At 40.4% G+C, this 25,255-nt stretch overlaps 1 protein-coding gene across 1 annotated transcript in view; it reads right to left on the reverse strand.

Moving 5' to 3' along the window:
- LOC139749891 (uncharacterized) overlaps window positions 1–25,255 on the reverse strand; it is a 226,424-nt gene that overhangs the window by 151,907 nt on the left and 49,262 nt on the right. The window contains exons 3-5 of the mRNA XM_071664275.1: window positions 20,956–21,075; window positions 19,789–19,931; window positions 17,649–17,817 (exon numbers count right to left, since the gene is read on the reverse strand). Of these exons, the coding sequence (XP_071520376.1) occupies window positions 17,649–17,817; window positions 19,789–19,931; window positions 20,956–21,075 (432 nt within the window). The remainder of the gene's footprint in view (window positions 1–17,648; window positions 17,818–19,788; window positions 19,932–20,955; window positions 21,076–25,255) is intronic.

Consider the following 25,255-nt stretch of genomic DNA (forward strand, 5'->3'; position numbering starts at 1 on the left):
GAGCAAATGGGAACTTCAGTGAAGGGGGTTAATGGGGAGGTGATAACAAGTAGTGGTGATGTGAGAGGGAGATGGAGTGAGTATTTTGAAGGTTTGTTGAATTTGTTTGATGATAAAGTGGCAGATATAGGGTGTTTTGGTCGAGGTGGTGTGCAAAGTGAGAGGGTTAGGGAAAATGATTTGGTAAACAGAGAAGAGGTAGTAAAAGCTTTGCGGAAGATGAAAGCCAGCAAGGCAGCAGGTTTGGATGGTATTGCAGTGGAGTTTATTAAAAAAGGGGGTGACTGTATTGTTGACTGGTTGGTAAGGTTATTTAATGTATGTATGATTCATGGTGAGGTGCCTGAGGATTGGCGGAATGCTTACATAGTGCCATTGTACAAAGGCAAAGGGGATAAGAGTGAGTGCTCAAATTACAGAGGTATAAGTTAGTTGAGTATTCCAGGTAAATTATATGGAAGGGTATTGATTGAGAGGGTGAAGGCATGTACAGAGCATCAGATTGGGGAAGAGCAGTGTGGTTTCAGAAGTGGTAGATGATGTGTGGATCAGGTGTTTGCTTTGAAGAATGTGAGAAATACTTAGAAAAGCAAATGGATTTGTATGTAGCATTTATGGATCTGAAGAAGGCATATGATAGAGTTGATAGAGATACTCAGTGGAAGGTATTAAGAATATATGGTGTAGGAGGCAAGTTGTTAGAAGCAGTGAAAAGATTTTATCGAGGATGTAAGGCATGTGTACGTGTAGGAAGAGAGGAAAGTGATTGGTTCTCAGTGAATGTAGGTTTGTGGCAGGGGTGTGTGATGTCTCCATGGTTGTTTAATTTGTTTATGGATGGGGTTGTTAGGGAGGTGAATGCAAGAGCCTTGGAAAGAGGGGCAAGTATGCAGTCTGTTGTGGACGAGAGAGCTTGGGAAGTGAGTCAGTTGTTGTTTGCTGATGATACAGCGCTGGTGGCTGATTCATGTGAGAAACTGCAGAAGCTGGTGACTGAGTTTGGTAAAGTGTGTGAAAGAAGAAAGTTAAGAGTAAATGTGAATAAGAGCAAGGTTATTAGGTACAGTAGGGTTGAGGGTCAAGTCAATTGGGAGGTAAGTTTGAATGGAGAAAAGCTGGAGGAAGTAAAGTGTTTTAGATATCTGGGATTGGATCTGGCAGCGGATGGAACCATGGAAGCAGGAGTGAATCATAGGGTGGGGGAGGGGGCGAAAATTCTGGGAGCCTTGAGGAATCTGTGGAAAGCAAAAATGGATATGTTTGAAGGAATAGTGGTTCCAACAATGTTGTATGGTTGCGAGGCGTGGGCTATGGATAGAGTTGTGCGCAGGAGGGTGGAAGTGCTGGAAATGAGATGTTTGAGGACAATATGTAGTGTGAGGTGGTTTGATCGAATAAGTGATGTAAGGGTAAGAGAGATGTGTGGAAATAAAAGGAGTATGGTTGAGAGAGCAGAAGAAGGTGTTTTGAAATGGTTTGGTCACATGGAGAGAATGAGTGAGGAAAGATTGACCAAGAGGATATATGTGTCAGAGGTGGAGGGAACGAGGAGAAGTGGGAGACCAAATTGGAGGTGGAAAGATGGAGTGAAAAAGATTTTGAGTGATCGGGGCCTGAACATGCAGGAGGGTGAAAGGCGTGCATGGAATAAAGTGAATTGGAACAATGTGGTATACCGGGGTCGACGTGCTGTCAATGGATTGAACCAGGGCATGTGAAGCATCTGGGGTAAACCATGGAAAGTTCTGTGGGGCCTGGATGTGGAAAGGGAGCTGTGGTTTTGGTGCATTATTACATGACAGCTAGACTGAGTGTGAACGAATGAGGCCTTTGTTGTCTTTTCCTAGCACTACCTCGCACACATGAGGGGGGAGGGGGTTGTTATTCCATGTGTGGCGAGGTGGCGATGGGAATAAATAAAGGCAGACAGTATGAATTATGTACATGTGTTTATATGTATGTGTCTGTGTGTATATATATGTGTACATTGAGATGTATAGGCATGTATATTTGCATGTTTGGACATGTATGTATATACATGTGTATGTTGGTGGGTTGGGCCATTCTTTCGTCTGTTTCCTTGTGCTACCTCGCTAACACGGGAGACAGCGACAGAGCAAAATATAAATAAAAAATACGTTGAAATGTACAGGTATGTATATGTGCATGTGCGGACATGTTTGTATATACATGTGCATGTGGGTGGGTTGGGCCATTCTTTCGTCTGTTTCCTTGCACTACCTTGCTAAAACGGGAGACAGCAACAAAGTATAATGAATAAATCAGGGATGCCAGTGGCAAATGTCTCTAGGACTGGAAAAATATTAGTAGGTGGAAAAAGGGGCAATATGTGTACGAAGCCCACATCACGAGCACGAAGCGCGAAGTCCCATGCGGCTGGGGTCCAGTGCCCGCTTTATGGCATATGCTGTCGCATCATGCACATGTACAAATCATTAGCAAAGCATGCAAAAAGCAAGAGCGGGATCGCTAGGTTAGCGATCCAGTTGTTTTGCAATATTCATATTTTTAATTACATACAGTATATATACAAAATCCACGATCGATATTATATGAAAACATCCGTCAAGAGTCTACTTGTTCATTTTCTGGCTGTCATCATTAGAAAGACAAGAGACAGATGCAGAGAAAAATGGGAAACCGGAAATGTGACTCCAATTGATCAAAAAGCCGGAATTCCGGCAACTGCAGGAAAACTAGCATCTTTGATAAATATATAAATATATATATATATATATATATATATATATATATATATATATATATATATATATATATATATATATATACTATCCCTCACCTTGAATATGGTGAGTAATGTGGCAGTTGAGGGAATAACTGGTGTACATGGGGTGTTCAGTGTTGTAAATGCAAATTGTGAAGAGCTTGTAGATTTATATGCTGAAAAAGGACTAGTGATTGGGAATACCTAGTTTAAAAAGAGATATATACATAAGTATATGTATGTAAGTAGGAGAGATGGCCAGAGAGCGTTATTGGATTACGTGTTAATTGATAGGTGTGCAAAACAGACTTTTGGATGTTAATCTGCTGAGAGGTGCAACTGGAGGGATGTCTGATCATTACCTTGTGGAGGCGAAGGTGAAGATTTGTAGAGGTTTTCAGAAAAGAAGAGAGAATGCTGGGGTGAAGAGAGTGGTGAGAGTACATGAGCTTGAGAAGGAGACTTGTGTGAGGAAGTACCAGGAGAGACTGAGTACAGAATGGAAAAAGGTGAGAACAAAGGAGGTGAGGGGAGTGGGGAGGAATGGGATGCATTTAGGGAACAGTGATGGCTTGCACAAAAGATGCTTGTGGCTTGAGAAGAGTGGGAGGTGGGCAGATGAGAAAGGGTAGTGAGTGGTGGGATGAAGAAGTAATATTATTAGTGAAAGAGAAGAGAGAGGCATTTGGACGATTTCTGCAGGGAAATAATGCAAATTAGTGAGAGATGTATAAAAGAAAGAGGCAGGAGGTCAAGAGAAAGGTGCAAGAGGTGAAAAAGAGGGCAAATGAGAGTTGGGGTGAGAGAGTATCATTAAATTTTAGGGAGAATAAAAAGATGTTTTGGAAGAGGTAAATAAAGTGCGTAAGAGAAGGGAACAAATGGGAACTTAAGTGAAGGGGCTAATGGGGAGGTGATAACAAGTAGTGGTGATGTGACAAGGAGGTGAAGTGAGTATTTTGAAGTTTTGTTGAATGTGTTTGATGATAGAGTGGCAGATATAGGGTGTTTTGGTCAAGGTGGTGTGTAAAGTGAGAGGGTTAGGGAAAATGATTTGGTAAACAGAGAAGAGGTAGTAAAAGCTTTGCGGAAGATGAAAGCCGGAAAAGCAGCGGGTTTGGATGGTATTGCAGTGGAATTTATAAAAAAAGGGGGTGATTGTGTTGTTGACTGGTTGGTAAGGTTATTTAATGTCTGTATGATTCATGGTGAGGTGCCTGAGGATTGGCGGAATGCTTACATAGTGCCATTGTACAAAGGCAAATGGGACAAAGGTGAGTGCTCAAATTACAGAGGTATAAGTTTGTTGAGTATTCCTGGTAAATTATATGGGAGGGTATTGATTGAGAGGGTGAAGGCATGTACAGAGCATCAGATTGGGGAAGAGCAGTGTGGTTTCAGAAGTGGTAGAGGATGTGTGGATCAGGTGTTTGCTTTGAAGAATGTATGTGAGAAATACTTAGAAAAGCAAATGGTTTTGTATGTAGCATTTATGGATCTGGAGAAGGCATATGATAGAGTTGATAGAGATGCTCTGTGGAAGGTATTAAGAATATATGGTGTGGGAGGCAAGTTGCTAGAAGCAGTGAAAAGTTTCTATCGAGGATGTAAGGCATGTGTACGTGTAGGAAGAGAGGAAAGTGATTGGTTCTCAGTGAATGTAGGTTTGTGGCAGGGGTGTGTGATGTCTCCATGGTTGTTTAATTTGTTTATAGATGGGGTTGTTAGGGAGGTGAATGCAAGAGTTTTGGAAAGAGGGACAAGTATGCAGTCGTTCTGGATGAGAGAGCTTGGGAAGTGAGTCAGTTGTTGTTTGCTGATGATACAGCGCTGGTGGCTGATTCATGTGAGAAACTGCAGAAGCTGGTGACTGAGTTTGGTAAAGTGTATGAAAGAAGAAAGTTGAGAGTAAATGTGAATAAGAGCAAGGTTATTAGGTACAGTAGGGTTGAGGGTCAAGTCAATTGGGAGGTAAGTTTGAATGGAGAAAAAATAGAGGAAGTGAAGTGGTTTAGATATCTGGGAGCGGATTTGGCAGCAGATGGAACCATGGAAGCGGAAGTGAATCATAGGGTGGGGGAGGGGGCGAAAATTCTGGGAGCCTTGAAGAATGTGTGGAAGTCGAGAACGTTATCTCTGAAAGCAAAAATGGGTATGTTTGAAGGAATAGTGGTTCCAACAATGTTGTATGGTTGCGAGGTGTGGGCTATGGATAGAGTTGTGTGCAGGAGGGTGGATGTGCTGGTTTGAGGACAATATGTGGTGTGAGGTGGTTTGATCGAGTAAGTAATAATAGGGTAAGAGAGATGTGTGGTAATAAAAAGAGTGTGGTTGAGAGAGCAGAAGAGGGTGTTTTGAAATGGTTTGGTCACATGGAGAGAATGAGTGAGGAAAGATTGACCAAGAGGATATATGTGTCAGAGGTGGAGGGAACGAGGAGAAGTGGGAGACCAAATTGGAGGTGGAAAGATGGAGTGAAAAAGATTTTGAGTGATCGGGGCCTGAACATGCAGGAGGGTGAAAGGCGTGCATGGAATAGACTGAATTGGAACAATGTGGTATACCGGGGTCGACGTGCTGTCAATGGATTGAACCAGGGCATGTGAAGCGTCTGGGGTAAACCATGGAAAGTCCTGTGGGGCCTGGATGTTGAAAGGGAGCTGTGGTTTCGGTGCATTATTACATGACAGCTAGAAACTGAGTGTGAACGAATGGGGCCTTTGTTGTCTTTTCCTAGCACTACCTTCACACGAGGGGGGAGGGGGTTGTTATTTCATGTGTGGCGATATACATATATACACATGTACATAATTCATACTGTCTGCATTTATTTATTCCCATCGCCACCTTGCCACACATGTAATAACAACCCCCTCCCCCCTCATGTGTGCAAGGTAGCGCTAGGAAAAGACAACAAAGGCCCCATTCGTTCACACTCAGTCTCTAGCTGTCACGTAATAATGCACCGAAACTAAAGCTCCCTTTCCACATCCAGGCCCCACAGAACTTTCCATGGTTTACCCCAGATGCTTCACATGCCCTGGTTCATTCCATTGACAGCATGTCGACCCGGTATACCACATCGTTCCAATTCACTCTATTCCTTGCACACCTTTCACCCTCCTGCATGTTCAGGCCCCGATCACTCAAAATCTTTTTCACTGCATCTTTCCACCTCCAATTTGGTCTCCCACTTCTCCTGGTTCCCTCCACCTCCGACACATATATCCTCCCCGTCAATCTCCCCTCACTCACTCTCTCCATGTGCCCAAACCACCTCAAAACACCCTCTTCTGCTCTCAACCACGCTCTTCTTATTTCCACACATCTCTCTTACCCTTACATTACTTACTCGATCAAACCACCTCACACCACATATTGTCCTCAAACACCTCATTTCCAGCACATCCACCCTCCTGCGCACAACTCTATCCATAGCCAATGCCTTGCAACCATACAACATTGTTGGAACCACTATTCCTTCAAACATACCCATTTTTGCTTTCCAAGATAATGTTCTTGACTTCCAAACATTCTTCAAGGCTCCCAGAATTTTCGCCCCCTCCCCCACCCTATGATTCACTTCTGCTTCCATGGTTCCATCTGCTGCCAGATCCACTCCCAGATATCTAAAACACTTTACTTCCTCCAGTTTTTCTCCATTCAAACTTACCTCCCAATTGACTTGACCCTCAACCCTAATGTACCTAATAACCTTGCTCTTATTCACATTTACTCTTAACTTTCTTCTTTCACACACTTTACCAAACTCAGTCACCAGCTTCTGCAGTTTCTCACATGAATCAGCCACCAGCGCTGTATCATCAGCGAACAACAAATGACTCACTTCCCAAGCTCTCTCATCCACAAAAGACTGCATACTTGCCCCTCTTTCCAAAACTCTTCACTCACCTCCCTAACAACCCCATCCATAAACAAATTAAACAACCATGGAGACATCACACACCCCTGCCGCAAACCTACATTCACTGAGAACCAATCACTTTCCTCTCTTCCTACACGTACACATCCCTTACATCCTCAATAAAAACTTTTCACTGCTTCTAACAACTTGCCCCCCACACCATATATTCTTAATACCTTCCACAGAGCATCTCTATCTACTCTATCATATGCCTCCTCCAGATCCATAAATGCTACATACAAATCCATTTGCTTTTCTAAGTATTTCTCACATACATTCTTCAAAGCAAACACCTGATCCACAAATCCTCTACCACTTCTGAAACCACACTGCTCTTCCCCAATCTGATGCTCTGTACATGCCTTCACCCTCTCAATCAATACCCTTCCATATAATTTCCCAGGAATACTCAACAAACTTATACCTCTGTAATTTGAGCACTCACTCTTATCCCCTTTGCCTATGTCAAGAAAATAAAAGATGAACTGTTGATGATCTTCAAAGGAAATGGCATTATCGGTACACTGCAAATTAGTAGTAATGAGCAGATAGCACTGGACTGATGGAAAACTATAAATCAGTACTATTAAATAATGATCCCAACTGTATTGTGAAGTAGACATGGGGGTGACAAAATAAAAAGTTCAATACTATGTTCTAATAAATAAGAAAAGGTATGACAAAAATAAAGGAATGCAGACAGATGAGGAACAAATGTTTGACTTCTTGGACCATAAATCAATATAGTGAAATGAAATCTAAAGCACCTAATGAGAAATATGACAAAAAAGGAGAGAGAGCATTCTTAAAAGTGAATGAAATTTCACTGACATGCTATCCAAAAGCAGTAGAAAGTATAGTAAAGGGAAATAAAGTGTGCACAATAGAGCAGTTGAATATTGATATATAGAAAACAGCTGATGAAAAAATAATCACTGTTTAAATGAAGAAAGAGCAACCGTAGATGAGTGAAACAATAAGACACACTAAAATTTAGGAAGTAATAATACAGGCAAAGGAGAAATGCACAAAGTGAAAAGGAAAATGAAAGCTCTATAACACTAAAACACTATACCTAGAACAAATGAATTTGGTAAAAATGATAAAATAGCAAGGGAAATGAAAGGAAGTAAAAGTCAAATATATATAAATAAAATCAGGAAAGATTTAATGAAACAAGCTATGATATCCTGAAACTCTACAATGAAAACAGAAAAGAGATGACAGATGAAACTAAAAGTGAATTAATACACTGTTGAATGGTATTTACCAAAAACATATAAATGACACAGACATAGTAAGGAACTAGGAAACAAAAAAAGAACAGAGGGAAGGTTGAGAAGGGAGATAATAACACTGGAATGTATGTTGCAGCAGAAGAGGAAGATACTAAAATAGAACCTTGAGTATATGGAACCAATTACAAGTAATAACATAATGCTGTACAAATATAATAGAACATACAGAAATGGCATAAGAGAAAGGAAATTCCTAGTATGAAAGAAACTGAACAAAATTGAGGGTAATGATGCCCTAAAGGAAAAAAAAAAGAGGACTGGATAATTTGTAACCAGATTTTTAATAGGCATTACTAAAGAGTTAAGGTATAATTAGATGTTTTAAATACATTAAATAATATAATACAAACAGGAGAAATACCTGAAACTTGTAAGTAGTCAGAAGTAAAAATTATATCAAGGTAGCAAAACCAAAAACAATGGAGTTAAAGCTTTATAACAGTTATAGTAGGAGTTGGAATACTGATATAAAATTACATATTAGCAAAGAATTTATTAAAAAAGGGGGTTGGTAAGGTTATTTAATGTATGTATGATTCATGGTGAGGTGCCTGAGGATTGGCGGAATGCGTGCATAGTGCCATTGTACAAAGGCAAAGGGGACAAAGGTGAGTGCTCAAATTACAGAGGTATAAGTTTGTTGAGTATTCCTGGTAAATTATATGGGAGGGTATTGATTGAGAGGGTGAAGGCATGTACAGAGCATCAGATTGGGGAAGAGCAGTGTGGTTTCAGAAGTGGTAGAGGATGTGTGGATCAGGTGTTTGCTTTGAAGAATGTATGTGAGAAATACTTAGAAAAGCAAATGGATTTGTATGTAGCATTTATGGATCTGGAGAAGGCATATGATAGAGCTGATAGAGATGCTCTGTGGAAGGTACTAAGAATATATGGTGTGGGAGGCAAGTTGTTAGAAGCAGTGAAAAGTTTTTATCGAGGATGTAATGCATGTGTACGTGTAGGAAGAGAGGAAAGTGATTGGTTCTCAGTGAATGTAGGTTTGCGGCAGGGGTGTGTGATGTCTCCATGATTGTTTAATTTGTTTATGGATGGGGTTGTTAGGGAGGTGAATGCAAGAGTTTTGGAAAGAGGGGCAAGTATGCAGTCTGTTGGGGACGAGAGAGCTTGGGAAGTGAGTCAGTTGTTGTTCACTGATGATACAGCGCTGGTGGCTGATTCATGTGAGAAACTGCAGAAGCTGGTGACTGAGTTTGGTAAAGTGTGTGAAAGAAGAAAGTTAAGAGTAAATGTGAATAAGAGCAAAGTTATTAGGTACAGAAGGGTTGAGGGTCAAGTCAATTGGGAGGTAAGTTTGAATGGAGAAAAACTGGAGGAAGTAAAGTGTTTTAGATATCTGGGAGTGGATCTGGCAGCGGAAGTAAATCATAGGGTGGGGGAGGGGGCGAAAATCCTGGAGCCTTGAAGAATGTGTGGAAGTCGAGAACATTATCTCGGAAAGCAAAAATGGGTATGTTTGAAGGAATAGTGGTTCCATCAATGTTGTAAGGTTGTGAGGCATGGGCTATGGATAGAGTTGTGCGCAGGAGGGTGGATGTGCTGGAAATGAGATGTTTGAGGACAATATGTGGTGTGAGGTGGTTTGATCGAGTAAGTAATGTAAGGGTAAGAGAGATGTGTGGAAGTAAAAAGAGCGTGGTTGAGAAAGCAGAAGAGGGTGTTTTGAAATGGTTTGGGCACATGGAGAGAATGAGTGAGGAAAGATTGACCAAGAGGATATATGTGTCGGAAGTGGAGGGAACGAGAAGTGGGAGACCAAATTGGAGGTGGAAAGATGGAGTGAAAAAGATTTTGAGTGATCGGGGCCTGAACATGCAGGAGGGTGAAAGGCGGGCAAGGAATAGAGTGAACTGGATCGATGTGGTATATCGGGGTCAACGTGCTGTCAATGGATTGAATCAGGGCATGTGAAGCATCTGGGGTAAACCATGGAAAGTTCTGTGGGGCCTGGATGTGGAAAGGGAGCTGTGGTTTCAGGCATTATTGCATGACAGCTGGAGATTGAGTGTGAGCGAATGGGGCCTTTGTTGTGTTTTCCTGGCGCTGCCTCGCGCACATGAGGGGGGAGGGGGATGTTATTCTGTGTGTGGTGGGGTGGTGATGGGGATGAGTAGGGGCAGACAGTGTGAATTGTGTGTATGTGTGTATATGTGTGTGTCTGTGTGTATATATATGTGTGTACGTTGGGATGTGTGGGTGTGTATGTTTGCGTGTGTGGACGTGTGTGTGTGTGCATGTGTTTGGAGGTGGGTTGGGCCATTTCTTTCGTCTGTTTCCTTGCGCTACCTCGTGACAAAGCAAAAATAATAATGAAATTAGCAAAGAGAAGAAGGAGACTCAAAGTGGATTTACAGATGGAGGGAGAACTGAGAAGAACACTTTTATTTCAGGATCTTGCATAGAAAGTAGTTATAAACAGAAAGATGTCTGAACTGTTATATCAGTAGACTTCAATAAAGCATTTGATTCAATAAAAAGAAGAAAACTGGTACAACTATTAATGGAATGCAAAGTACATATAATATCAATTCATATAATAACCAGACAGTATATATACAAGAACAAGACAGGGATGCACAGGCTCCACTACATTCTATATATCAATTACACATGAAATTATACAAAAATTGGAAAATTTTGGAAAATGAGTTGCAAATGATAAATTTCAAATAAATACTCCCTTCTTTGCAGATGATGGTTTGCTTTTGGCTTGCACAGTAGAAGTGAAAGAAATGAATGATAGCCTAATTAGAGTTAGTGATGAATGTGGGTTAATGATGTATAAAGATAAGCGTAATACTGTATACTCATTTCAATATAAAACAACAACCAGAAAGTAATGAGGATATAAAAGTCTGTGTTAGAAATGAAATGTCTGAGGGCAATATGTGGTGAGAGGTGGCTTGATCGAATAAGTAATGAAATGGTAAGAAAGATGTGTGGTAATAAAAAGTGTGGGTGAAAGATCAGAAAATGGTGTATTAAAAACTTTAAAAAACTGAAATAACCAGTTTATAAGTACATAATCATGTACACAGAAATATTAAAGGCGCCAAAATATGCCCTAGGGCCACAGAGAAGAAATAGGTGCTGCAGCTGTGGCATTATAGAACTACATCACTTCTTTACAGTAAATAATGACTGAAAAGAGGAATGCATTACTTACAAGAACTAGACAAGAACTGATAGTGAAAAGATAAATGAATAAAAGCAACAAAAAAGTACCTTCAGTAAACAAATACAGAATCTACCAAGATTCAGTATATGGCAAGATAAATCAATAAAACAAAAGTAAAAAATTGGGACAAAAAATGGAGAGAAGGGATGAGAGACAAAAAAAGCCTGAAAACCTAACAGAAATGGAAGGAAGATATAAACGAAAATATGATAATATGCCATATCATGTTATATAGTGTAAATGTAGAACAAATAATCTCCCATTAAATAACAGGAATTGATTTCATATGTGGTGCGGAGGAAGATTTACATTTCATTTTGTGGTGTCCAGATCATCAAGAAGGGAGCCAAAACTACGACAACCATATATAGGAACAAAAGTAAGATAATCGGATAACTCATGCTTAAATATGAAAATTCAGGAAGTGAAAGAACTAATTAACAATATCTATCTATCTATTATACTCGATTGCTATTTCCCATGTCAGTGAGGTAGGTAGATCCAAGAAACAGACAAAGAATGGCCCATCCACTCATATGTTAAACACACACACACACACACACACACACACACACACACACACACGAACACACACACACACACACATACACACACATATATATGGTTCCAACAATGTTGTATGGTTGCGAGGCGTGGGCTATGGATAGAGTAGTGCGCAGGAGGGTGGATGTGCTGGAAATGAGATGTTTGAGGACAATATGTGGTGTGAGGTAGTTTGACCGAGTAAGTAATGTAAGGGTAAGAGAGATGTGTGGAAATAAGAAGAGCGTGGTTGAGAGAGCAGAAGAGGGTGTTTTGAGGTGGTTTGGGCACATGGAGAGAGTGAGTGAGGGGAGATTGACGGGGAGGATATATGTGTCGGAGGTGGAGGGAACCAGGAGAAGTGGGAGACCAAATTGGAGGTGAAAAGATGGAGTGAAAAAGATTTTGAGTGATTGGGGCCTGAGCATGCAGGGGGGTGAGAGGCAGGCGGGGAATGGAGTGAATTGGATCGATGTGGTATACCGGGGTCGACGTGCTGTCAATGGATTAAATCAGGGCATGTGAAGTGTCTGGGGTAAACCATGGAAAGCTGTGGGGCCTGGATGTGGAAAAGGAGCTGTGGTTTAGGGCATTATTGCATGACAGCTAGAGACTGAAGTGTGAACGAATGGGGCCTTTGTTGTCTTTTCCTAGCACTACCTCGCGCACATGAGGGGGGAGGGGGATGTTATTCCACGTGTGGTGAAGTGGCGATGGCAATGAATAAAGGCAGACTGTGAATTGTGTGCATGTGTATATATGTATATGTCTGTGTGTGTATATATATGTGTACATTGAGATGTATGGGTATGTATATTTGCGTGTGGGGACGTGTATGTATATACATGTGTATGGGGGTGGGTTGGGCCATTTCTTTCGTCTGTTTCCTTGCGCTACCTCGCAAACGTGGGAGACAGCGACAAAGCAAAATAAATAAATAAATATATATATATATATATATATATATATATATATATATATATATATATATATATATATATATATTCCTGGTAAATTATATGGGAGGGTATTGATTGAGAGGGTGAAGGCATGTGCAGAGCATCAGATTGGGGAAGAGCAGTGTGGTTTCAGAAGTGGTAGAGGATATGTGGATCAGGTGTTTGCTTTGAAGAATGTATGTGAGAAATACTTAGAAAAGCAAATGGATTTGTATGTAGCATTTATGGATCTGGAGAAGGCATATGATGGAGTTGATAGAGATGCTCTGTGGAAGGTATTAAGAATATATGGTGTGGGAGGAAAGTTGTTAGAAGCAGTGAAAAGTTTTTATCGAGGATGTAAGGCATGTGTACGTGTAGGAAGAGAGGAAAGTGATTGGTTCTCAGTGAATGTAGGTTTGCGGCAGGGGTGTGTGATGTCTCCATGGTTGTTTAATTTGTTTATGGATGGGGTTGTTAGGGAGGTGAATGCAAGAGTTTTGGGAAGAGGGGCAAGTATGAAGTCTGTTGTGGATGAGAGAGCTTGGGAAGTGAGTCAGTTGTTGTTCGCTGATGATACAGCGCTGGTGGCTGATTCATGTGAGAAACTGCAGAAGCTGGTGACTGAGTTTGGTAAAGTGTGTGAAAGAAGAAAGTTAAGAGTAAATGTGAATAAAAGCAAGGTTATTAGGTACAGTAGGGTTGAGGGTCAAGTCAATTGGGAGGTAAGTTTGAATGGAGAAAAACTGGAGGAAGTAAAGTGTTTTAGATATCTGGGAGTGGATTTGGCAGCGGATGGAACCATGGAAGCGGAAGTGGATCATAGGGTGGGGGAGGGGGCGAAAATTCTGGGGGCCTTGAAGAATGTGTGGAAGTCGAGAACATTATCTCGGAAAGCAAAAATGGGTATGTTTGAAGGAATAGTGGTTCCAAAAATGTTGTATGGCTGCGAGGCGTGGGCTATGGATAGGGTTGTGCACAGGAGGATGGATGCGCTGGAAATGAGATGTTTGAGGACAATGTGTGGTGTGAGGTGGTTTGATCGAGTAAGTAACGTAAGGGTAAGAGAGATGTGTGGAAATAAAAAGAGCGTGGTTGAGAGAGCAGAAGAGGGTGTTTTTGAAATGGTTTGGGCACATGGAGAGAATGAGTGAGGAAAGATTGACCAAGAGGATATATGTGTCGGAGGTGGAGGGAACGAGGAGAAGTGGGAGACCAAATTGGAGGTGGAAAGATGGAGTGAAAAAGATTTTGTGTGATTGGGGCCTGAACATGCAGGAGGGTGAAAGGAGGGCAAGGAATAGAGTGAATTGGATCGATGTGGTATACCGGGGTTGACGTGCTGTCAGTGGATTGAATCAGGGCATGTGAAGCGTCTGGGGTAAACCATGGAAAGCTGTGTAGGTATGTATATTTGCGTGTGTGGACGTATGTATATACATGTGTATGAGGGTGGGTTGGGCCATTTCTTTCATCTGTTTCCTTGCGCTACCTCGCAAACGCGGGAGACAGCAACAAAGCAAAAAAAAAAAAAACATAAAACAAGATGGGAAGATTTCCAGCCCCCCGCTCCCTCCCCTTTTAGTCGCCTTCTACGAAGGTGACTAAAAGGGGAGGGAGCTGGGGGATGAAAATCCTCCTCTCGTTTTTAATTTTCCAAAAGAAATAACAAAGAACGGGGCCAAGTGAGGATATTCTCGCAAAGGCGCAGTCCTCTGTTCTTAACGGTACCTCACTGACGCAGGAAATAGTGAACAGTATGAAAAAAAAACTATATATATATATATATATATTATCCCTGGGGATAGGGGAGAAAGAATACTTCCCACGTATTCCCTTTGTGTCGTAGAAGGTGACTAAAAGGGAAGGGAGCGGGGGGCTGGAAATCCTCCCCTCTCGTTTTTTTTTTTTTTTTTTTTTCTAATTTTCCAAAAGAAGGAACAGAGAAGAGGTCCAGGTGAGGATATTCCCTCAAAGGCCCAGTCCTCTGTTCTTAACGCTACCTCGCTATCGCGGGAAATAGCGAATAGTATAAAAAAAAAAAATATATATATATATATATATATATATAAATATATATATATATATATATATATATATATAAATATATATATATATATATATATATATATATATATATATATATATATATATATATATATATATATATATTCTTTCTTTCATACTATTCGCCATTTCCCGCACCAGCGAGTTAGCGCCAAGAACAGAGGACTGGGCCTTGAGGGAATATCCTCACCTGGCCCCCTTCTCTGTTCCTTCCCACAGGAAATAGCAATGCTACCCCCTGCTTCAGTGAGGTACCACCAGGAAAACAGACAAAAGAGGCCACATTTGTTCACACTCAGTCTCTAGCTGTTATGTGTAATGCAATGAAAACACAGCTCCCTAGCCACATCCAGGCCCTAGACCTTTTCATGGTTTACCTCAGACGATTCATATGCCCTAGAACAGTCCATTGACAGCACGTCAACCCCAGTATACCAAATCGTTCCAATTCATTCTATTCCTTGCACGCCTTTCAACCTCATGCATGTTCAAGCTCTGATGGCTTCAAAGTCATTTTCACTCCCATCCTTCCACCTCCAACTTGGTCTCCCATTTCTTGTTCCCTCCACCTCTAACACATATATGTCCTCTTTACCAATCTTTCCTCACTCATTCTCTCTATATGTCTAAACCATTTCAACACACTCTCTTCTGCTCTTTTCCATTTCCACATATCTCTCTTACTCTTTCATTACTTAATCAAAACACCTCACACCACATATTGTCCTCAAACATTTCATTTCCAACATATCCACCTTCCTCCATACAACCCTATCTATAGCTCGTGCCTCACAACTATATAGAATTGTTGGAACTTCTTTTCCTTCAAACATAACTATTTTTGCTCTCCGAGATAATGTTCTCACCTTCCACACATCCTTCATTGCTCCTAGAACCTTCACACCCTCCCCCAAACAATGACATATATAAGCTCTTCGCAGCTCTTTTCAGAGTCATTTGCAGAAAGGAAAGTTCCAGGGGACTGGAAATTTGCAAATATAGCATCACTATTCAAAATAATGCAGCAAGACCTCCCAAATATTTTCACCCAATCGGCCTAACTTTTGTAGCCAGCAAACATGGTAAACATTATTTGACACAAAACTGTAATTCACTTATTTGTTCACCATTTGATAAGCGATTCTTATGGTTTTTGGCGATATTATTCAGTCTGACAAATCTCTTATGACATAATTAATATGTACGATAAAAGTAGAGAAGTTGATGTAATTTATTTTGATTACCTGAAAGCATTTGATACATTTCCACCTCAAAGATTCCTGCCAAAAGTCACTTGGTATAGATGAGACTGCATGTAAGTGGTCAAATAATTGTTTTTCTAGCCATAAATGAGTAATAATTAACGGCCAAATCTTATGTGCTAGATATCAAAATTCCCACAAGACACTCAGCTTGAAAATGAACCTTCAAAAGAAATAAACGTTAACAACTTCATACTGAAGAACCTATAAATGAAATTAAATGGTTACAGCTTCAAACTCACAGATGTAGGCCAACAAATGGCAAGTCAATTTCAAAATCTAACTTGGTCCAAAGAGACTAATGAATTTTCACATCCATAATAGCCTCACAGGAGGTTATAAAGTTTGAGGTATTAAAGTTTAATGTCCATACGTGGAAAGCTCATAAGTGGCAAATAAATCTAAATGTCCATAAATGCAAAGCTCACAAGTGGCAAATAATGTTTAATATTCCGAAGTGCAAAGTCTTACATATCGATAATAAATACGAGAAGGCATACTACATTATTAATTCTGTTAAGCTAAACACTGTAAATGAGAAGAAAAAAATAATTTCTGATGACCTTAAACCAAGTTTAAGAGTGCTAAGAAGGACAAGCAAATTCTTGGAGAAATCTTCATTCTTCTTAACTTACTGTACACATACCCACCTAAAATACTACATTCTATTTTGGCCACCAAGGTGATTCTGGACTGAGTAGCACACACGGTGAGGCCCAACTAATATATATACATATATATATATATATATATATATATATATATATATATATATATATATATATATATATATATATATATTATCCCTGGGGATAGGGGAGAAAGAATACTTCCCACGTATTCCCTGCGTGTCGTAGAAGGCGACTAAAAGGGGAGGGAGCGGGGGGGGGGGAGGGGGGCTGGAAATCCTCCCCCCTTTTTTTTTTTTTAACTTTCCAAGAGAAGGAACAGAGAAGGGGGCCAGGTGAGGATATTCCCTCAGAGGCCCAGTCCTCTGTTCTTAACGCTACCTTGCTAATGCTGGAAATGGCGAATAGTTTGAAAGAAAAAAGAAAGAATATATATATATATATATATATATATATATATATATATATATATATATATATATATATATATATATATATCAGAAAAGAGGTTGAGGCAATGTAAAACAAGAATTTAAAATAATCAGAATAATAATCTCGAACTTAAAAGCTTTCTTATTACGTTACACTATTATTTCACTCGCAGTCGCCGACATGTTCTACTGTGAACCAAATACTTTTTCTTCAATAGGAATGATAACATATGGCTTCATTTACCAGTAGGAAAAGCTGGAAGCAGCACCACAGACTCTTATGAGATTTCGAAATACTTCGCCTCAAGCCTAGGGCTGCCATTATTTCCACATCCTTAGTTTGTAAATTAATTCTCAACTAATCATCTTTGTCTTTGTATCCTTACCACACTAATGTGTGTTTCTGTTCTCATCTACGAGCAAAAATAGCCTCGAAAGGATCCAAGGGTTTTAGTGCTGACAACCGAATTTCTTTGCATAAAGTACGAATATATTGGAGTCTGTTCTTAGAACTGTGTAATAAATCACCAATAACAGATTTGCTCTGGACAAGAATAATGATGAAACCCTTTGCAGGCCATAATGATGAAACCCTCTGCAGGCCACTACTCACCATCTTGAGGGTTAAGATGCTGACGTCGATCAAGTTGATGAAGACGTCGTCCGTCGGGGAGAAGCCGGAGAAGGCCCGAGACTCCAACACCTTCACGTCGCAACGCTCCATCCTCACTCTCACAAGCTCAGCACCACCCAGCACTCCTTCAGGTATACCACTCAGGTTGCTGCCCACGGCCGCAGATGGTGAAGAATGATTTGCTATTAGCTTTACCTGTGGCGCGTGGAGCATATGCTAGGCCGCCTACGACTTTTGGCTAAGGTGAAACTATTTTTCAATTTGAATTTAAGACAAAAGGCAACATCACTGGCTCTTACACCACTTTGTTTTCCCAAGCATTCCATACAGAATATACCAGAATACCGGGATTTATCGCTGCACAAGATAAATATTACATCAAGATATGTAATCATTACGCAATAATGTAATCATGATGACAGAGGCACATTTCCCTCAATTAAGAAAGTTGTGGGAAGTAGACTGCCCTTAAACAGTGTTACAAGTAATATGGAAATAGAAATATTACCTATAAGTAATACTAGCAAGCAATTTGGTTGTAAAGAATCCATCTCTAATGTACACTTGCAAAAAGGACGAAATTTAATTACAGGTTAGGTTAGTAAGTTGTAACCATCCCTGTACGACTGTACTTTCTTTACTCATCATTTTCCGGAGCGAGACAATTTTCACACATTGATTTTTTTATGGAATTAAGCAAACGTAGCAAACAATGGATACATTAAGAAAACTGGTATTGGTTGTACATACATTTCTCGTAAACAGAATGAGATCACTGAACTAAGAACTATTGCCTCGAATGAAGTAATGGACATCATAATAAAAAAAAAAGTCATTATTGTGAACAAGCCTATAACTTTTTTTTATTTCATCACCTGAAGCAGAACGTTAATCTTACTACTGAAAAAAAAATCGATTATAAAAATATCCATAAATGAATCTACAGATACAACGCTTCATATCTAGACTGTGGTTAGCAAAAGTATACTTGAAAATTCCAATTTCTTTGGAATCCCCATAGATGCCTATGTCAAGGTTTGTATAAGGCTGAGTCATAGCTGATACGCTGTAGGCAGCCGCCTGCATTCAAATCAAGAATCGGGTTGTTGACACTTTTATCCTGTGAACAGCAACAGCAAACTGGACTGAGGAATTATAATTTTCATGCTATCATCAACCTTATCACAGTCTATAGTCATATATCATACGATACATCGTGTGTGTGTGTGTGTGTGTGTGTGTGTGGCAGATGCACACTTACCGACCTGCCCCACTTGTGACCAGATGTAAAGATTGGGATAATAGGTCTAGTTAGTAGTATCTATCTCCAGTGTATCATGAGTTACAATCACTTTACTAGAATCTATTTCGTAGTAAGAATCTATCTCCAGTGTATCATGAGTTACAATCAATTTACTAGAATCTATTTCGTAGTAAGAATCTATCTCCAGTGCATCACGAGTTACAATCAATTTACTAGAATCTATTTCGTGGTAAGAATCTATCTCCAGTGTATCATGAGTTACAATCAATTTACTAAAATCTATTTCGTAGTAAGAATCTATCTCCAGTGTATCACGAGTTACAATCAATTTACTAGAATCTATTTCGTAGTAAGTATGTATCTCCAGTGTATCATGAGTTACAATCAATTTACTAGAATCTATTTCGTAGTAAGAATCTATCTCCAGTGTATCATGAGTTACAATCAATTTACTAGAATCTATTTCGTAGTAAGAATCTATCTCCAGTGTATCATGAGTTACAATCAATTTACTAGAATCTATTTCGTAGTAAGAATCTATCTCCAGTGTATCATGAGTTACAATCAATTTACTAGAATCTACTTTGTAGTAAGAATCTATCTCCAGTGTATCATGAGTTACAATCAATTTACTAGAATCTATTTCATTGAAAATATTAACTTAATTTCATCAATTTAAACTAACAATACTGAACTGGTCCTCAATGCGTTTTTTACGTACAAATCTGCACTGAACCTACCACTACGTCAGTCCATAATGATACCATCACCTCTGACCTTAATTTGTCGTAAACGCATCCATGTGCAACCTTCTACGAATAAAATGGGATGGATGGGTTAATCCACCGGACCAACCTGTCGATGAAGGTGGCGCTGAGGAAGGGGATAGTGGCCTCCATCTGCCGGAATGCTGTCAGACGTAAGCTGGGGGCGCGCTCCACGTACATGTGCAGGTGTTGCGTCCGACGCAACAACCTCAACACCGACTCCGGCAGCATCTGTCGCCCCACCATCAGTCATTATAACGATCATTAATGGCGATGATAATGATAACCAAATTACTGGCAATACAAATAAGATTAGAAATAATCGTGGGCGACTAGAGATATTTAGTTGTAAAGTTAAATCAGTAGTGAAGACCAGGGGCACTCAAACTGTAGGTAGCCAAAAGGACCCAAGTGATGGATGGCTCCGGAAATTACAAATGAGTTTTCGTTATAAGCTCAGTGAGTTACACTGTTGCGCAAAGTGTTCGAAGTAAGTGGCAGTTATTACATGGCCTCTGGGAGTGATTCCATCAGGGGATACAAAGTGTATTTTGGGTCACCTTCCCTTTTCCATAAGTCAACCTGTTTTGATTCACTAAGGATTTAGGCCATGAGCCGTGGGACCAAAAAGAGTATGGAAGAGGAGGAAGGGGTGGAATGGAGCGTTTAATGGATTTTCTGCATCTAACTTGGATCAGTGGTAATACGTTAGCTATGGCGGACGTGGCCGTTAAAGTGAATTTGGAAAATATGAATGACACTGTTGGGTACGAGCTTGAGGCGCAGGCGTGTGAGGTGAGGCACGTGAAGTCTAGCCTGTTTATCTGTCATGTGGATGTTCAGGTAGGGAGCCAATTCTAGTGAAACTATGATAGATAGCTCAATGGGATGTGTTGGGATGATTTATGATTTACGATAACGGGTTGACATTAGGCAGAAATGTTTGAGAAGGACGCGAAAGGGAGGACTGTCAAAATATTAAGCCACAGTGGGTCGGTGAAAAACGAACACTCCACTGAGTTGCGGGTCAAAAAGAAGTTTGAGAACCCCCTGGTTTAGAGGACCTTAAAATGCATAATGAAATAATCTTTTTAAAGTACTTGATATATAAGCTTCATGACACAAATGTAATGATGTACCCGACCAGCATAACTGCTCTAGTTCGATTTCTCTGTTTCTGCCAAACCTACAAAATACAGATTTTCCCCCAACCCTCTCCTCCTGACCCCACTGCCCCGAAACCTTTTATTCTGACCTTCTCCTGCAGGCTGCAGCCCACCAGGTGTAGGACGGATGCGTTGACGGTCATGCCCTGAACGTACGGCATATAGGAACACTTGACTTTCGCCACCTCCTCCAGGACTCTGGACACGTCCTGGACACACACAACACACAGTCTTTACAAATCAGTGAGCTGAACACTGTGAAGATGATGTAATAACGAAACTAACACAACATTAATAATAAAACAACAAATAATTAAAAACCTAAATGAAACGAATATAGGAAAGGAAATGGACATTTTCACACACACACACACACACACGTGCAAAGTGGTGATGATATAAAAATCCTCGAAAATCAACAATCTAGAACAATTGTACAATAATGATAAAGAAGGAATAATCAGAATGATACATGAAGGTGTAAAACACATTTCTTAGGGGTGATACAGTACTGATAGTGAGGGATTTCAATGATAAAGAGACCGAATAGGGAGGGGGGGGATTAATACCGAAACATTTCCTGCACCAATTTATCAGTACGCAAGCTAGGATGAGAAGGGCTGAAATACCATCATTAGTATACCTTATCTTCAAACGTATTAGCATAGGTAACTATCATATAACACCAAGTACGAAAAATTTTCACGTAATACTTGCGTTTGACGTGATGAATAAGGACATTAAAACAGCAGAGTGGGAGGAGACAAAGAGACATGATCGTGGAAACTACACAAACGTCAACAATGTCAATGGTGACCTATTTTGGGAAATGGAGTTTAGTAGCAAGGAACCAGGACGTTGTGATGAGAGTTCTGAGGGATTTACAGAAAGGTAAGAGTACGGCTGCCTCTATCCTTGAATAAATAGAGTGGTGAGAGAGAGAGAGAGAGAGAGAGAGAGAGAGAGAGAGAGAGAGAGAGAGAGAGAGAGAGAGAGAGAGAGAGAGAGAGAGGAAACTAAGGTGTAATGAAATGTCAAGAAGCAAAGGATGTTCGAGATATGCATTGGCAAACATAAAGACGGCCCTCCAGCCAGACAGCATTTGCAGGGTATACGTGAGCAAGCACGACGGAGTCTCACGCGAGGATAAGAAAAAAAAAGGGAGAGCAGAGACATAATGAATAAAATCAAATGCCTTGTTTAATCTCGTTAAAGACTGTGATCATTGTATTGACTGGAATAATGCCATCTCAGTTATTAACTCTAACTCCAGTACCACGAGAAATATAATTGAATCTTCTGTTATTACACACACAAAGAATTATAATCTTAATATTAGTGAAGGTCTATACAAATTGGACAGTTTTATTGTTGATAAAACTTGTAAAATATTCCCCTTCTTGTATACATAATAAGTTTATGATACGCTCGTTCTCTGTCTTGGACAATTTCTTGTTTACCAAATAGCTTCCTAGCTACGTCTCCTCGTTGTATATCACCTGACTTATATTTCTTTCTTGTATCTCCCCTGATGATGTGATTATTACACGAAAGTACACTTGGGAACTTATCGTGTTTCAGTTTCCCCGTGGACTCATAGGAATATGAGTGACAGGGTGGCAACGGGAATGAGTAGAGGCAGCAAGTATGAATTATGTACATGTGTATATATGTATATGTCTGTTTATGTATATATATGTATACGTTGGAATGTATAGGTATGTATATGTGCGTGTTTGGACGTGTATGTATATACATGTGTATGTGGGTGGGTTGGGCCATTCTTTCGTCTGTTTCCTTGCGCTACCTCGCTAACGCGGGAGACAACGACGTGCTGTCAGTGGATTGAATCAAGGCATGTGAAGCGTCCGGGGTAAACCATGGAAAGCTGTGTAGGTATGTATATTTGCGTGTGTGGACGTGTGTATGTACATGTGTATGGGGGGGTTGGGCCATTTCTTTCGTCTGTTTCCTTGCGCTACCTCGCAAACGCGGGAGACAGCGACGATGTATAAAAAAAAAAAAAAAAAAAAATATATATATATATATATATATATATACACACACACACACACACACACACACACATATATATATATATATATATATATATATATATATATATATATATATATATATACATATATATATATATATACTTTTTTTTTTTGCTTTGTCGCTGTCTCCCGCGTTTGCGAGGTAGCGCAAGGAAACAGACGAAAGAAATGGCCCAACCCACCCCAAATACACATGTATATGCATACGTCCACACACGCAAATATACATACCTACACAGCTTTCCATGGTTTACCCCAGACGCTTCACATGCCCTGATTCAATCCACTGACAGCACGTCAACCCCGGTATACCACATCGATCCAACTCACTCTATTCCTTGCCCTCCTTTCACCCTTCTGCATGTTCAGGCCCCGATCACACAAAATCTTTTTCACTCCATCTTTCCACCTCCAATTTGGTCTCCCACTTCTCCTCGTTCCCTCCACCTCCGACACATATATCCTCTTGGTCAATCTTTCCTCACTCATTCTCTCCATGTGCCCAAACCATTTTAAAACACCCTCTTCTGCTCTCTCAACCACGCTCTTTTTATTTCCACACATCTCTTACCCTTACGTTACTTACTCGATCAAACCACCTCACACCACACATTGTCCTCAAACATCTCATTTCCAGCACATCCATCCTCCTGCGCACAACTCTATCCATAGCCCACGCCTCGCAACCATACAACATTGTTGGAACCACTATTCCTTCAAACATACCCATTTTTGCTTTCCGAGATAATGTTCTCGACTTCCACACATTCTTCAAAGCTCCCAGGATTTTCGCCCCCTCCCCCACCCTATGATCCACTTCCGCTTCCATGGTTCCATCCGCTGCCAGATCCACTCCCAGATATCTAAAACACTTTACTTCCTCCAGTTTTTCTCCATACAAACTTACCTCCCAATTGACTTGACCCTCAACCCTACTGTACCTAATTACCTTGCTCTTATTCACATTTACTCTTAACTTTCTTCTTTCACACACTTTACCAAACTCAGTCAATAGCTTCTGCAGTTTCTCACATGAATCAGCCACCAGCGCTGTATCATCAGCGAACAACAACTGACTCACTTCCCAAGCTCTCTCATCCCCAACAGACTTCATACTTGCCCCTCTTTCCAAAACTCTTGCATTCACCTCCCTAACAACCCCATCCATAAACAAATTAAACAACCATGGAGACATCACACACCCCTGCCGCAAACCTACATTCACTGAGAACCAATCACTTTCCTCTCTTCCTACACGTACACATGCCTTACATCCTCGATAAAAACTTTTCACTGCTTCTAACAACTTGCCTCCCACACCATATATTCTTAATACCTTCCACAGAGCATCTCTATCAACTCTATCATATGCCTTCTCCAGATTCATAAATGCTACATACAAATCCATTTGCTTTTCTAAGTATTTCTCACATACATTCTTCAAAGCAAACACCTGATCCACACATCCTCTACCACTTCTGAAACCACACTGCTCTTCCCCAATCTGATGCTCTGTACCTGCCTTCACCCTCTCAATCAATACCCTCCCATATAATTTACCAGGAATACTCAACAAACTTATACCTCTGTAATTTGAGCACTCACTCTTATCCCCTTTGCCTTTGTACAATGGCACTATGCACGCATTCCGCCAATCCTCAGGCACCTCACCATGAGTCATACATACATTAAATAACCTTACCAACCAGTCAATGATACAGTCACCCCCTTTTTTAATAAATTCCACTGCAATACCATCCAAACCTGCTGCCTTGCCGGCTTTCATCTTCCGCAAAGTTTTTACTACCTCTTCTCTGTTTACCAAATCATTTTCCCTAACCCTCTCACTTTGCACACCACCTCGACCAAAACACCCTATATCTGCCACTCTATCATCAAACACATTCAACAAACCTTCAAAATACTCACTCCATCTCCTTCTCACATCACCACTACTTGTGAGAACAATGGAAGTAAGAGGAGTGGGGGAGGAATGGGATGTATTTAGGGAATCAGTGATGGATTGCGCAAAAGATGCTTGTGGCATGAGAAGAGTGGGAGGTGGGTTGATTAGAAAGGGTAGTGAGTGGTGGAATGAAGAAGTAAGATTATTAGTGAGAGAAGAGAGGGGCATTTGGACGATTTTTGCAGGGAAAAAATGCAATTGAGTGGGAGATGTATAAAAGAAAGAGACAGGAGGTCAAGAGAAAGGTGCAAGAGGTGAAAAAGAGGGCAAATGAGAGTTGGGGTGAGAGAGTATCGTTAAATTTTAGGGAGAATAAAAAGATGTTCTGGAAGGAGGTAAATAAAGTGCGTAAGACAAGGGAGCAAA

This window comes from Panulirus ornatus, chromosome 8, assembly GCF_036320965.1.
Source record: "Panulirus ornatus isolate Po-2019 chromosome 8, ASM3632096v1, whole genome shotgun sequence".
Taxonomy (NCBI): domain Eukaryota; kingdom Metazoa; phylum Arthropoda; class Malacostraca; order Decapoda; family Palinuridae; genus Panulirus; species Panulirus ornatus.